At 35.8% G+C, this 13,486-nt stretch overlaps 1 protein-coding gene across 1 annotated transcript in view; it reads right to left on the bottom strand.

Annotated features, from left to right (window-relative positions):
* Positions 1-1,359: 1,359 nt before the first annotated feature.
* SGCZ (sarcoglycan zeta) overlaps positions 1,360-13,486 on the bottom strand; it is a 31,602-nt gene continuing 19,475 nt past the window's right edge. Inside the window, exon 4 of the mRNA XM_031553276.1 lies at positions 1,360-8,020. Coding sequence (XP_031409136.1) covers positions 7,829-8,020 — 192 coding nt within the window. The 3' untranslated portion in view covers positions 1,360-7,828. The remainder of the gene's footprint in view (positions 8,021-13,486) is intronic.

The following is a 13,486-nucleotide window of genomic DNA, read 5'->3' as shown; positions in this document are numbered from 1 at the left end:
CATACAGAGAGTTCAATGTCACTTTCTATTTGAGAAGTTCAAAATTTATACTTTTTCATGCTTTTCTCCTTTCCAGTGGTGTTTTTCAAAATAGTCCAGAAAGGAAAATTCCATGAATACAAAGATATAAAGACATTCATCTCTGCCTGGCTTTCTGTCCATTTCTCTGAGTTATCACTAGGCTTAGGGAAAAGCCTAGCCACTGTTTTTTATTTTTCCATTTAAAACAAACAAAACAAAACAAAACAAGACAAAAAAAACGCAAAGCAGCTTTCAATTATATTTCTGTTGTCTACTCTTGCATGAAGGCCAACTTGGACTCAATACCTGTGCATCAGTCTTCTCTCCATTCCTACGCAGACCAAACACAACCTGCCTTTTTGTCCAAGCCATTGCAATACCATCTCTTACTCACCCTGATAAACACAGGATTAGAAATCATTCTGACTGCTGTTTTCAAAAAGGAGAACTGCTGCAGGAGGCCCTCCCTGTTCACATAAACATATATGCTTTCATATCCTGCTCAGAGCCACAGTAAGCTACCACAGCTGCCTCTACCACTATATAGATAGAATATTTCCTTCCATCAGGGGCTCCCGACCTCCCAAAAATCATACAGAACAACAGAACAGAATGTGATTGAAAAAGAAATCAGGTTCTTAATTTATGTAGGATGAATGAGAATGTCACCCATGACCTACAGGAACAATTATTTCATCTTCTATTTTTTGTAGATTTATTAAATACATTTTTACCATGTAACATTTAGGTTGTATATAGACACTGACATTTATTAAAATAAATGAGTGCATTCATAGAGAGGGACAAATAATGAGCTCACTAATTACTTTTCTAGTGTATTTTCAAAAAATGAAAATGCTAACAGGATGGAACAGCATGTAAATTTCTTTTACAGTATTTTAAATACATTCACTAAATGAGAAATGTTATTTGAAATAAAAAGTTATTAAGGATTTCATAGTCCAAAATATTTCTCTATTCATTCTAGTAAATTGGATTACAATTTATATTCACCTGAGTTTGTTTCCATCTTATGTAACTTTTGTTTTCACTAAGCAAATAAACTTCCTCTTCGTTAGAAATTTCCCCTTTGATACAGTTCCAGTATGCTACACAGGAGCTTGATAAAGAGACTTAGCAAAATCCTTTCTGTTGCCTATTCCTTTATTGTTTGGGGGGAAAAAAAGGATGCTAAAATGAACAGCTGATGCCTAGCTGAAGGTAATGGTGGCTGGGAGCTAAGGGGGAGGGTTTTACTTTCTCTAACTGCTTCAGGATTTGGGATAAGAAAAAATGAATTAAAATCACCTACAAAGAGAAAATAATGATGTGTTTTCCTTTTTTTTTTTTTTTTTTCCAGTGGTGAAGAACGACTGCAGGCAGGCTTCCAAAATACCATAAAGCACACAAAAAATTCAACATCTGACCTTCAGGAATGATTCTCTTGTGTGTAAGTCCTTCTTGTTAATATGCTCTGGATCATGCTGGAAACTGAACTTTTCCCTCACAGGTCTCACAAACAAGAGGTATATGTGTGATAAAAAAGGCACCTTTTCTTCTCAGATCAAGTAATGCATTCATTGAACTTGGTTAAGCCAAAGGTGGCTAGATTTTTAGATAAAAATGGTTCCAATAGTTTAAACACTATAGAAACTGAGACATTGGAACAGCTCGGAACTCCTTAAGTAAAATATCCTGATAATTTTAGTTTTCTTAAAATGGAGGGAATATTTCTTATTCTGATGATTTTATTTTCTCAGACAAATAGGCTAGGTTTATTTGTGTTCTATGTAATATTTCCTCACATCACACCAGGCTTGTAATATATGTGTTTTTTTTTCTTTGTGTGTTCTGAAACTTGTCTTGGTTGTGGTCTGTATAAGATATGTTCAAAGATCAAACAATATTTTAAAATTCAAAAAACCATAATCTACAGGCAATTTAGTGTTTCAGGGGAAACTCTCTTTTTACATGCAGAGCTTGTATTACATTCTGGTTTCAATGTGGGCTGTGTTGAACCAACACAATGCTTATGCAGTTTTGTTTTGTTCTCCTTCACTAAATCTTCCATTTATCTTTTTTATATCATTTAGTTTTTCCCTGGATTAGACTAGCCCAAACCAGAACAAAATGGCTAAGAGTATCTTTTCCTGCTCTATCAGCTATTGTCTATTAGTCATGTGAAACTAAAAATGACCCACATTACTGACAGGTCTATGCAACTCTTGCTCATGTGCAGAAACTGCAATTTTTAGGCATTATTCAGTTAGCTACTGTTTGGCTACTGTGGATATTGCTAAAACCATAGCATAGCACAAAGGAGCTCAGTGCAAATGAATCACCTGCATGCTTACCCTGCTTTTTGCCACAGCTATGTGCAAGGCTGTGTGGTGAACAGAATTGATACCAATTGAAAAGCATGTAGGACTTGTCCACATTGATGAGACCACCACAACCTCTGAGATGGCTGTGTAATTGCCAAGTGGCTTGTTGGTACAGTTTAAACATATATTTTGTATTTATTCTGGTAGGCTACAAAAGAACTTCTACAGTATAATATGCTTTTACAGTAAGAGATGCAGGACTCTTAATTTTAACTTTAGTAAAGCCGATATAGAAATAAAACCCATACTTTTTTATATTCTAATTTTCTTTACACAAATACTACATTTAAATATAGTATATGTTTTCAAAACTATGTTTGAAATAAAATTCTATTATGTTGCGTAAGGAGAAAAGCTACTACCTTTCAGCTAATTTAGACAGAAGAATACAAACAAACTAGAAAAACCAAAAATTTTTCATTAGTTATTCTGCATCCTCCTCCCACCCTTAAAAAGTTTCCCATTTTGTTATTCCTGAAGTGAATTCTTATATGTTCCCTAATCTACAGATCACATTTATTCATGGTTCTACAGTAGCACCAGATAAAAATGCAAAATCAAAGGAAAGAAATACAGGAGATTTCAGACTGTGTTAATTACATGCTGCAAAATTTCTAACTTTCCAAGAAAAAAAATGACATTTCCAACTTCCAAAACCTTGCTGTTATTTTCATTTAAAAAATGAAGAAAATGAAATAAAAAGTCTTAAAGTTTTAGTGTACTGCTTTTGAATAATGTTATCTACAATTATGACAGACAATCTGTGAAATAGAAAAAAGATTTGTTTCACATAAAGCAAGAGTACAAAAGCACAGCTTTTGTAATTTTGGTAATATTGCAGTTTTATAAACATATTGCATAGTATGTGTAAGAAAATAGTTCCCATCTTTTTATATATTATATACACAAGAAAATCATTAACGTGAAAATTACAAAACAAAAACGGTTAGCAGACCTTTACTGAATACTTATTGAAACAATATGACACTCAACCTTTGATCCAGCTTACATATTCATTACTGTGAATCAGCTGATTGTAATTCCATAATGTGTTTTACTTTTTTTATTATTTAAACAATGATTTAGAATCTTAAACCAAAACCATAAAAAACAATACAAAGTGTTAGTAACAGAGTATCTTAAGCATCCTTCATAAAATCCTTCTAGGCATTTATGGCTGTATCTTCAACACAGACTTAATAGCCCTCTGCATCTAAAATGTTTTAAAAAGTGAAATTGTGTTGTCCAGTCAAACCACCATTTTACAAACAAAACAGTATAGCTTCAGTTGAAAGAAGCAATATCTTGGCACATTTTGGAATATACACTCTCCTCTTTTTAAGAACACCGGAAGATTCATATTAAATATGAGCAGTAACATAACTTCACAATGTTGAAAAAAAAAAATAACTGGGAAAGAGTGAACAATCTACAGCTCAAAATGCTGTACAAATCTAAACTATGTTACAATTTCATGTTGTAATTACAACTTGTTGTCTCTTCATTCCAACAGAATTAGTAGAAGCAGCAGTGTCGTAGTGTTAGATAAAGTAGAAGTGTCAGTCTTTGGTCTTATCGCTTTACCAATGAATGAACTGCAGTACAAAACCATACAGCTAACAGTGCTCAGACAGATTGCTGATGCTTTTATTTTTCTTTTTTAAACAAGAAAGAGACAGTATCCTGTAATATAATTATGAATATTTTTATAGAAGATAAATCTCTTGTCTGCATTAAATACATGTAGCTAATAAGGTCTTTTCGTATATTTCACTGTTGCCATACGGATAGCTCTGGTAAAGTCAAACAGCTGCAATACCATCTTAGTGGTTCCAAAACATTTGAGTACAAAAAGAAGCTTTATTTGATACATGTATTCATATACTAGAAAGAGCCTCAAAAGAGTAATTTTAGTATTTTTTTTTAATTGATCTAATATTAATGATTAAAAATACCTTGAGGTCTTCAATCTTTCTCTACAATTGTCCCAACAGAGTGATTTATGATTTATTAATGGGAAACTCATCCTTAGCTGGAATAAGAAGCGACATCTCTTTTCTGAAACAAGTGATCAAAATTTTTAGTTAAATAAGCACTCTGGTTAGAGATATAGCAGGAGCTTTATATAACACGAATACTGGACATTATACATGACTAATAAGGACTGAAAGAAGTTGAAGAAAGGGCCAAGAATCTTTGAGGAAGGTAACAAAAAATAACTAAAAATTTCCAAATGGTTCTGCATACAATGACCTTTATTTTATGCCTCAACATTACAAAACCAGGACTGAAATAGTAAAGGTATGGCTCTATGTTTTAACGTGGTATTTGCACTGAAATCTTTCAGTTTTCTTACATCTGAAATGACGTGATTGAACTGTGTCACTTTTTGAAGCACACCACAAACCAAAGAGCTCTCTACTATTTGCAGCTCCAAACATTGAAAAATACCAGATTTGTTTGTCTTCCCACTTCGAAACACTGACACTGCTTATTGGTGTTCTGATGTTTTTAGTTCTTTCAATGCACTGAAATCCCTTTTCTAATACTCCTTGAAGTCACGTGGGCTAGAAAAACTCTTTAAAATGAAAACTGATCTTTTCCCCGTCTTATAGCTTTCAGTTGATGTAAATATCAATATTATGAAAGTCACCAGAATATTAAGACATTTATGAGAAACATCTCATAGTATCCTGAAGCTCCCAAATTTACTTGTGCTAATATTGTTACCATAAATAGCATGGGGCAGATTGAAATTACTGCTAGCAAGAAAATCCTGATAGTGCAAAGCTTTGTGGACTTACTGGATTGGTTTTGCCCAACATACCATCTACGTATCTGTCCAAAGTTTTCCTCATACACAGAGGTAAAATATTTCAGCCTCGTAAATATGAATGCAGTTACAAAAGATATGTAGGTGTGGTTTGGGTTTATTTTTTTTCTGTTTGTTATAAAGTTTCTGTCTATCTGTTCAGTGTCTAGAAATGTACTACAGGTAAATTATCATATAATGTGGAGAACAAACAAACAAGAAATGTTCAATGGAAAATCCATGACAAAGTATCTGAAAGCCATTCCTGTGGATTTATTGGAGAATAAAAAAAAAAGACAAAAAACAAGACTTAGTCAATTTGTATGAAATTTGTAAGAAGGCAAAATTTAATTTACTGAATAGGTAAGTCAGTAGAACCTTTTCATCTTTGAAGCAACCAGTGTTTGTGTGCATGCAGAGATAATGAATCCATATGGATTTATCTTGTATTCCTGGAATACTATTTATCTTTTCATCCTTGGACTTTCACACCTCCACGCTATTACTTGTGTAAAAAGTAGAAAAAAAGTAGAAAAAAATTCTATTTCCTTTTGGTTTAAAGTGTATATTGCATGGATGGACTTTCAAATGTTATATTATCTCTGCTGTTGTCTGTATCTGTTTCTGTCCCTCTTACTAATAATCTCCAAGCTTCTATTATATTTTCTTGCAATATTTTCAAATACATTTTCCTCGAAGTGAAATAATAAATTATTAAATTAACAACAAATTATTTCTTAATAGCCTTCTTTTGAAGAAATAAAAAAATCAATTTAAAATCTTGATTTAACTGCTAGAAAACACAAGTATAGCATTCTTGCTACGGGGTGAAATTCACTCCTCTGAAGAGAGCCAGTGGAAAGACAAGCACCAGTTAAGCCATGCACACGTCTTGTGCTGGTCTCCTGCATAGGATTGAATTTCACCTGAAGTTGAAAAAAAATAAACCTTATTAGGTGGTAATAAAATAGGTAAGCAAAACATTCGGTTGCTTCTTTTCCTATTTTTTTCCAAAGACAAAAAAATATACTCTGTAGAAATACTCACCTTTCACTCTTTGCCCTTCAGAGTTACCTTGCAAAAGCTGTCATTGAATTGTTGATCTTACATTCAGAAGCCTCTGAAGCTACATGCTAGGTGATATAATTTAAAGGATAGTATTAAAAAGCGCACTTACCTTATGTAATCAAGCCATCTTCCAGAATAGGAAACATTTTTATACTGTTTTACATTCCTGGGTTCTGTAAGTTTCAAGATACTCTTGTTAATCAATGTTGTGATAAATTTATGTAGCAGTATACCAAAGCTTTTTTATAAGATTTCTATTACAAATCAAATGAATCAAGTATGAACCTTGATACAAGTAAGAAATCCCGTATTAAACTGGTCAAAAATAAGAAATCAGCAGTGAGATCTTGGTGCAAATGGGGCTGCATAATTTAAACACAGACCTGATGAAGTCAAATAATATTAATGTACTTATTTAATGTATTTTCTTCATATTTAATGTAATTTGATATATGTTTCTATATATATATGTATTACTGTTATTTTGAAACCTTAGCAGCAGGTGGTAAACAAAAGAGAATAAAAAATATGAGTGTCATACCACTTGTTAGTGAATTGCTTCTCTGTATTACACATTGCATTAGAACTAATGTTTATGCTGTGTTCAAATGGCAGCAGTTAGCTAGAAAATGGACAGATGTACCTTTGAAGATTTTTTTTTCATTTGCCAATTATAATTACTTTATGAAGAGCAATACACTGGTCAAAAGACATATCATCAATATTTCCCTCTTTACCCTGTTCTTCTTTCCCAAAACCTGTATGTTCTACTGAAAGCAATCGCTTCACATGCAGTAGCCACAAAATAAATATATAAGGCCATTCAGATCAGACAAACAAGAACAGATGTCTTTTTCACTCTGAAAGGTAATATTGCTGAGCACTTCCAAAATTTACCTAGTGTACAAAACCCTAGACTGAGTAGACAAAGAGTAACAACACACTTCTAAAGAAACCAAACTCAGGGAGGGATTCTGTCTCTTTTTGTGTTAAAAACCATTTACTGAATTTAATTGTTTAGTAAAGCAAGCATCACACAATGCTTCAAAATTTTAAAATTCAGGGATAAAAGTTTACATCCAAAAAAGATGAATGGAAAATTGTGCTTTCAGACAGTAGAGTTAATTATCATACAGGGATAACCAATTCATCTCACCATCAGATTCTGGGCAAATTTGTTTATGTACTGTATATATATATGTGCAGTTCATATCCAGGTCCTGCAAAAATCTAAAACTATGTGCTTCACTTCATGTAGCAAAGGCACCTGTGTTATTCTCCCTTTTGGACAAAAGGTGATATTATGTTCCAGGTTTCCTGATGAAGAATACATTGATTTCTGAATATCTCACTCCCATCTCTACGTTGAGTGGTAACACAAACCACGAGAGAAGGCAGCGCTGTATTCCTGCTTACACTGGAAGAAGTTGCTCTGCAGGCCATTTGAAGCGTTGAACTTGTCACAAGGGAAACCGAGCAGAACTGTGAAGCAGAGGGATAGTAACAAAAGGCTATTCTGGTGTGAGGATAAATTGGAGTCCTTTTAGCTCCATAAGCAGATGTTGCTACTGGATTGACATGTGGAGCCTGCTCCTGCTGGGGACAGGTAAAGTTTACCATTGGGACAGATGCAGATCTCATAGATAGTCTGGCGAGGAGCTGAAGAGCTCGGTGAAGAGGAGAAGGAGCCCACTGGTAGATTTCCCAGGCGGATTGTATCTGCATTTAAAAATATCTACAAAAGGGGGAAAAAAAAGAATAATACATTTCTTTCAGCATTGTAGCATATTTTTAAAAATGTATTTGAGACAGAGTCATGAGATTTTGCAAATATATAAGCTGTCAACATTCCTTGTTCTTCAACTGTGCAGTTGCATACCCATTAATACCCATTACTGCAGTATATGCAAATGGTTCCCCCAACATGTTTATTCAGATACAAGAAATGTCATACAGAAATATTTAGATAGTATTCTTAAACAGCTCAAATTTTCACTTGTGCAATTTGTGATTAAAATTTATTCATTCATGTCAGTAGCATATCCTTGTTCTGGAGAAGTTTTTACTTTAATGAGGGTGAAGAGATATTAAAGTACATTCCCTAGTGTGCTCCTGTAAGCAGCAGGAAATATGTGCTGAACTGTGCTAAACTGTAGGGGCTTAACAATAGCTTCATTCTGAGAATAATTAAATAAGGATGCAGATTCACATGCACAAAATAAAAAGCTTATTTGACCTAAATTAGGAGGATAGAATATTTCAGGTTAAAGTCCTGTTAAGGAGGTCATTGCGCTATTCCCATTTGTTTCTGAACATACCAAATGACTTTAAAAATTGTTTTTTTTTTTTTTTTAATCTTCTTCTATTGGAAACAACAAGACACAGTATTAAACAGCAAACTCGAATAATGTTAATAAATCTGTATTATATTCTATAATATTTACACTTCTGTTAAATTTTCAGGATGCCATAAAATCAGGTAAATAAAGAAAAAACAATGCAAATCCTCTACTATTCCCACTAGTACAAACAGATGAGCTTCCAGCTGCTTGGAGGTCGTTTTTTATGGAAGGAGTAAATGAGAGCCAAAGCAAGATCAGCCATTACCTTGGATGCAGACTACGGTAACCAAGCAAAATGGCTTTATCTCTGCAAATGACTGTAGAATCTTAGGGAAAGTTGAGTTCCTTAGGTAGTTGTTAATGATTTTTATAAGGTATTGAAAATCAACAAAGCCAACTTGACACCACTATAGCACAATGTCAGCAGTACATTTAAGGGACTGGGAAGATATGACATTTGACATTTCCAACAGTAAATACATATTAGTTTATGATAAAACCGGTGGTATATAGCAGAAAAGCAGTGCAGAAGCACTACAGAACCCCTGCTGGAGAGAAGTGACTGACAGGATGGGAAAAAACTGAGAAGAGAAAGCTGAAAATCCATGCAATGACTGATGCACAATCATGTTACTATCCACAGCAGAAGCAATGTAGATGACTGGGATGGTTGAAGGAAATACAGGCTGAATGTAGCCCAAAATAATATAAACCCTGTCAAGGCTTCCTTCTCCCATCATTGATGGGAAGTAACACTAAAAGGGACAGAAGGAAGAATCTCAGAGGCACAGATGACAAGTGCATGGCATGATGCCTTTCTTAATTCTCATCCTTACTGACAGGAATTCATTACAAAAATAAATGCAGTAAACTGTTATCTTTGTTCTGCATTTTTTATAACAAAAGAATGATGCATTTACACACACAAGCTGTTTTCAAAGTACAATTTCATAAACCTGAAGTAATTAGGAGTCAGTAGAAATAATTTAGATAGAAGGAATGTGGACAGAGTTGAGAACAAATTAATACTGTTCTATTAGAACTGGAACTGTAAAAGATAGCAAATGTGAAAAATTCAGCTCAGATAGGAGCAAATGTAACAGTAACTACAGAAAGCATAATAAGAAAATAAAGTAACAGATGAGAGAAGCAAAGAATTTGATAGCAAACTAAAAACTAAAACTGGTAAAATGCGGTAAGGAAACAAAAGATTAATCATCAGCCAGTGGAGTTAATGCAAATAAAAAGTACTCTTTCATTTCTAATGCAAGAAATAAAACAAACGTTATCAAGTCCACTATTATCACAGCAATGGTGCAGTTATTAACAGGATTGAATAAAAATAGAGTACCATTCAACAGTGTAAGCTTAACATAAGTATCAGCACATCTTTTATACTGAATAGTGTTCAGCATCGTTCTGTACTCAGAGAAAGATCAAACACTGATGTCAGAACATGATAAAATGCTTTCAGTTTCAACTGTAACTCTGCCGGATATTAAACAGGAGCCTTGAATGTCACATACTTGTAATCAGCAGGTTTTGATAGCTTGAGAATAATTCTAAAAAAAACCCAACAACCTGAATAGCCTTTTGGCATTTAATACCTTTTTTCACTAAGCCTTAGTATACTTGGAATATCAGAGAAGATAAGTAAAAGATTACCTGTTTTTTGAAAAGAAAAAAAAAAAAAAGAAAGAAAGAAAAAAAAAGAAATTAGAATGTTTTATATGTGATAATATGACATTCGAGTATAGAAGACTTTCATGTTAAGAAAATCCAACTATACCAGATCAGTTACATATACTTTTGAAAGCAAGAATGACTGGCCATGGTAACAATTTAGTTGAGGTAGTAGTGGGAAAGGATTGTGAGAAGTACGTAAATCAAAATTAAATGAATTCTAAAAGAAGGCATGTCTTGATTTAAAAAAAAAATTAATTCAGAAGGGAAACAGAAGTCATATGATGCTCGAGATCATGCTAGAAGATGAAAATCTTTTGGATGCTTTGAACTTTGTTATTTTTTATTATATGTACTCATTATTTCCATGTCTTTGCTTACATCAGGACAGCTACACTTCTGCAACTCCTCACTGCAGAGATTCTGTAGTGTACTGTCCTAAGGTTTTAATTCAGTGGACTTTTACTCCAGCGTGCACTGCAATACAGTGTGGCTCAGTTACTTCAAGATTAAATTAAATGATCTTTTCAAGCACATCTGTGCATGTATTTCCACCAGCGCTTTCAAATTTCACACTGTGATGTTGATGAAATCAGATTTTTATGATGCCATGATCTTGAGTGGTAGCTCTAATGTCCTGTTCCAGCAGGCATCCCACAACATCTGGTGAGCAATGTGGATAGAGTGGTACTGTGTTGCAGAGAAACTGAAGTGTATTCTTATGAAGGTGTATCTACTGCAATGAGTCTGACAAGCTTGATGCCTTTGTAGAAAGCTGGGAAAGTAGTACAGTTTAGACAAGACTCCTATAGCTACACTCTGGGAATGCCCAAGATGAAGAAGTTTAATAAAGTAGCTTAAAGCCAACCTTAAACCTACTCTGTACATATGCAGTTAGGGTTATCAATAAAAAACTAAATTTACAGATGCAACATTGATATTTATTATTAGTTACTTCAGGGAAAAAAAAAAAAAGCCCACTTTGTATGGAATTTGAGAGGAACATAGTTCATGTTTCAGGATGCAACCTTTTCCCTCCTAAATTTTGGTAAAAACTCAAATTCTTGTCAGAAAAATCTTCCAACAAAACTTAAACTACTTAACTTTTTATGGCTGCTGTAATGAAGTGTTTGAAGAGAAAGGAGGTAGAAAGAAAAAGAAAGAAGAGTATTGTGTTCTCAGCGAATATTGTTACTAGATGACAAGTCATCAGGGAGGTGCCAGTATGAAGGGTCTTATTCTAATCCTTTGTCCTGCCATAGGTAGGAGATAAGCCATTTAATACTTCATATGCATGAAGATTAAGCAAACCCATTACGCTCTTCTGATACTCACACCTTAGCAGATAAATAGGCAAGGAAAAAAACCCAAAACTTTTATCCATTCTTGAAACACTGTGGGAGATTGACTAAGAAACTACAAAATGGAAAATGCAGGCTACTCACCGAAATAATGTTTTACATTAGAAAACAGTATATTTAGCAGGATCATTCATTCTATATAGCTAAGATTTAGAAATTGCAGATCACTGCACTGTTTTGTGTTTTGACCGCCTTATGAGACTGAATGTGTACAAGTCTATGGGGCTGGATGGTGTGCATCCCAGGGTTCTGAAGGAGCTGGCTGAGGTGGTTGCTGAGCCGCTCTCCATCATATTTGAAAAGTCATCGCTGTCAGGTGAGGTCTCGGATGACTGGAGGAAGGGTCACGTCACTCCCATTTACCAGAAAGGGAGCAAGGAGGACCCGGGGAACTACAGGCCAGTGAGTCTCACCTCTGTGCCTGTGAAGATCATGGAACAGATCATCCTGGATAACATGCTTGATCACATGAGGAATGGGTGTGTGATCCGAGACAACCAGCATAGCTTCACCAGGGGAAGGTCATGCTTGACCAATCTGGAGGCCTTCTATGATGGAGTGACAGCATCATTGGACAAGGGAAAGGCGACCAATGACATTTACCTAGACTTGAACAAGGCCTTTGACATGGTCCCCCACCACATCCTTATCTCCAAATTGGAGGGATGTGGATTTGATGGTGAGCCACTCGATGGATAAGAAACTGGTTGAAAGGCCACAGGCAGAAGGTGGTCATTATGGCCACCTCTATGTCCAGGTGGAGGCCGGTAATGAGTGGCATCCCCCAGGGGTCTGTCTTGGGACCGGTGCTCTTTAACATCTTTATCAATGACATCGATGACGGAATCGAGTGCACCCTCAGCAAGTTTGCTGACAACACCAAGCTGAGTGGTGTGGTTGACACGGTTGAAGGAAGCAATGCCATTGAGAGGGACCTCGAGAGGCTAGAAAGATGGGCCCGGGTCAACACGGCAAAGTGTTTTGCACTTGGGCCGGAGGAATCCCAGGCATCCATGCAGACCAGAAGGAGTGGTCCTTGAGAGCAGCCCTGTGGAGAAGGAACTGGGGATCTTGATAGATGAAAAACTTAACATGAGCCAGCAGTGTGCCCTTGTGGCTAGGAAGGAAAATGGTATCCTGGGCTCCATCAGAAGAGGGGTGGCCAGCAGGGACAGGGTGGTGATTGTCCCCCTCTACTCTGCTTTTGTGAGGCCCCAGCTGGAATACTGCGTCCAAGTGTGGAGCCCCCAGTACAAAGAAGACAGCTATTGGAGAGGAGGGCCACAAAGATGATCAGGGTACTGGAGCCCCTCCCCTATGAGGACAGGCTGAGGGAGCTGGGCTTGTTCAGCCTGGAGAAAAGAAGGCTGCAGGGTGATCTCATTGCAGCATTTCAATACCTAAAGGGAGCCTACAAACAGGAGGGGAATCAACTCTTTGAAAGGGTTGATAACAGCAGGAGAAGGGGAAATGGTTTTAAGTTGAGGGAGGGGAGATTTAGGTTGGATGTCAGGGGGAAATTCTTTACAGAGAGAGTGGTGAGGTACTGGAACAGAGAGGCTGCCCAGAGAGGTTGTGCATGCACCGTCCCTGGAGGTGTTCAAGGCCAGGTTGGATGGGGCCCTGGGCAGCCTGGTCTAGTAAGAAATGGGGAGGTTGGTGGCCCTGCCTGGGGCAGGGGGGTTGGTGATTCATGATCCTTGAAGTCCCTTCCAACCCTGGCCATTCTTTGATTCTGTGATTCTGTGTATCTTAATGTCACGAAAAATGTATTAATATTATCCTTTTTTTAAATTATTTTTTTTAAAGTACATC

This window comes from Meleagris gallopavo, chromosome 4 (genome assembly GCF_000146605.3).
Source record: "Meleagris gallopavo isolate NT-WF06-2002-E0010 breed Aviagen turkey brand Nicholas breeding stock chromosome 4, Turkey_5.1, whole genome shotgun sequence".
Classification (NCBI taxonomy): Eukaryota; Metazoa; Chordata; class Aves; order Galliformes; family Phasianidae; genus Meleagris; species Meleagris gallopavo.
Note: the sequence above shows the minus strand (reverse complement) of the source record. Positions and strands in the feature narration are given on the sequence as shown.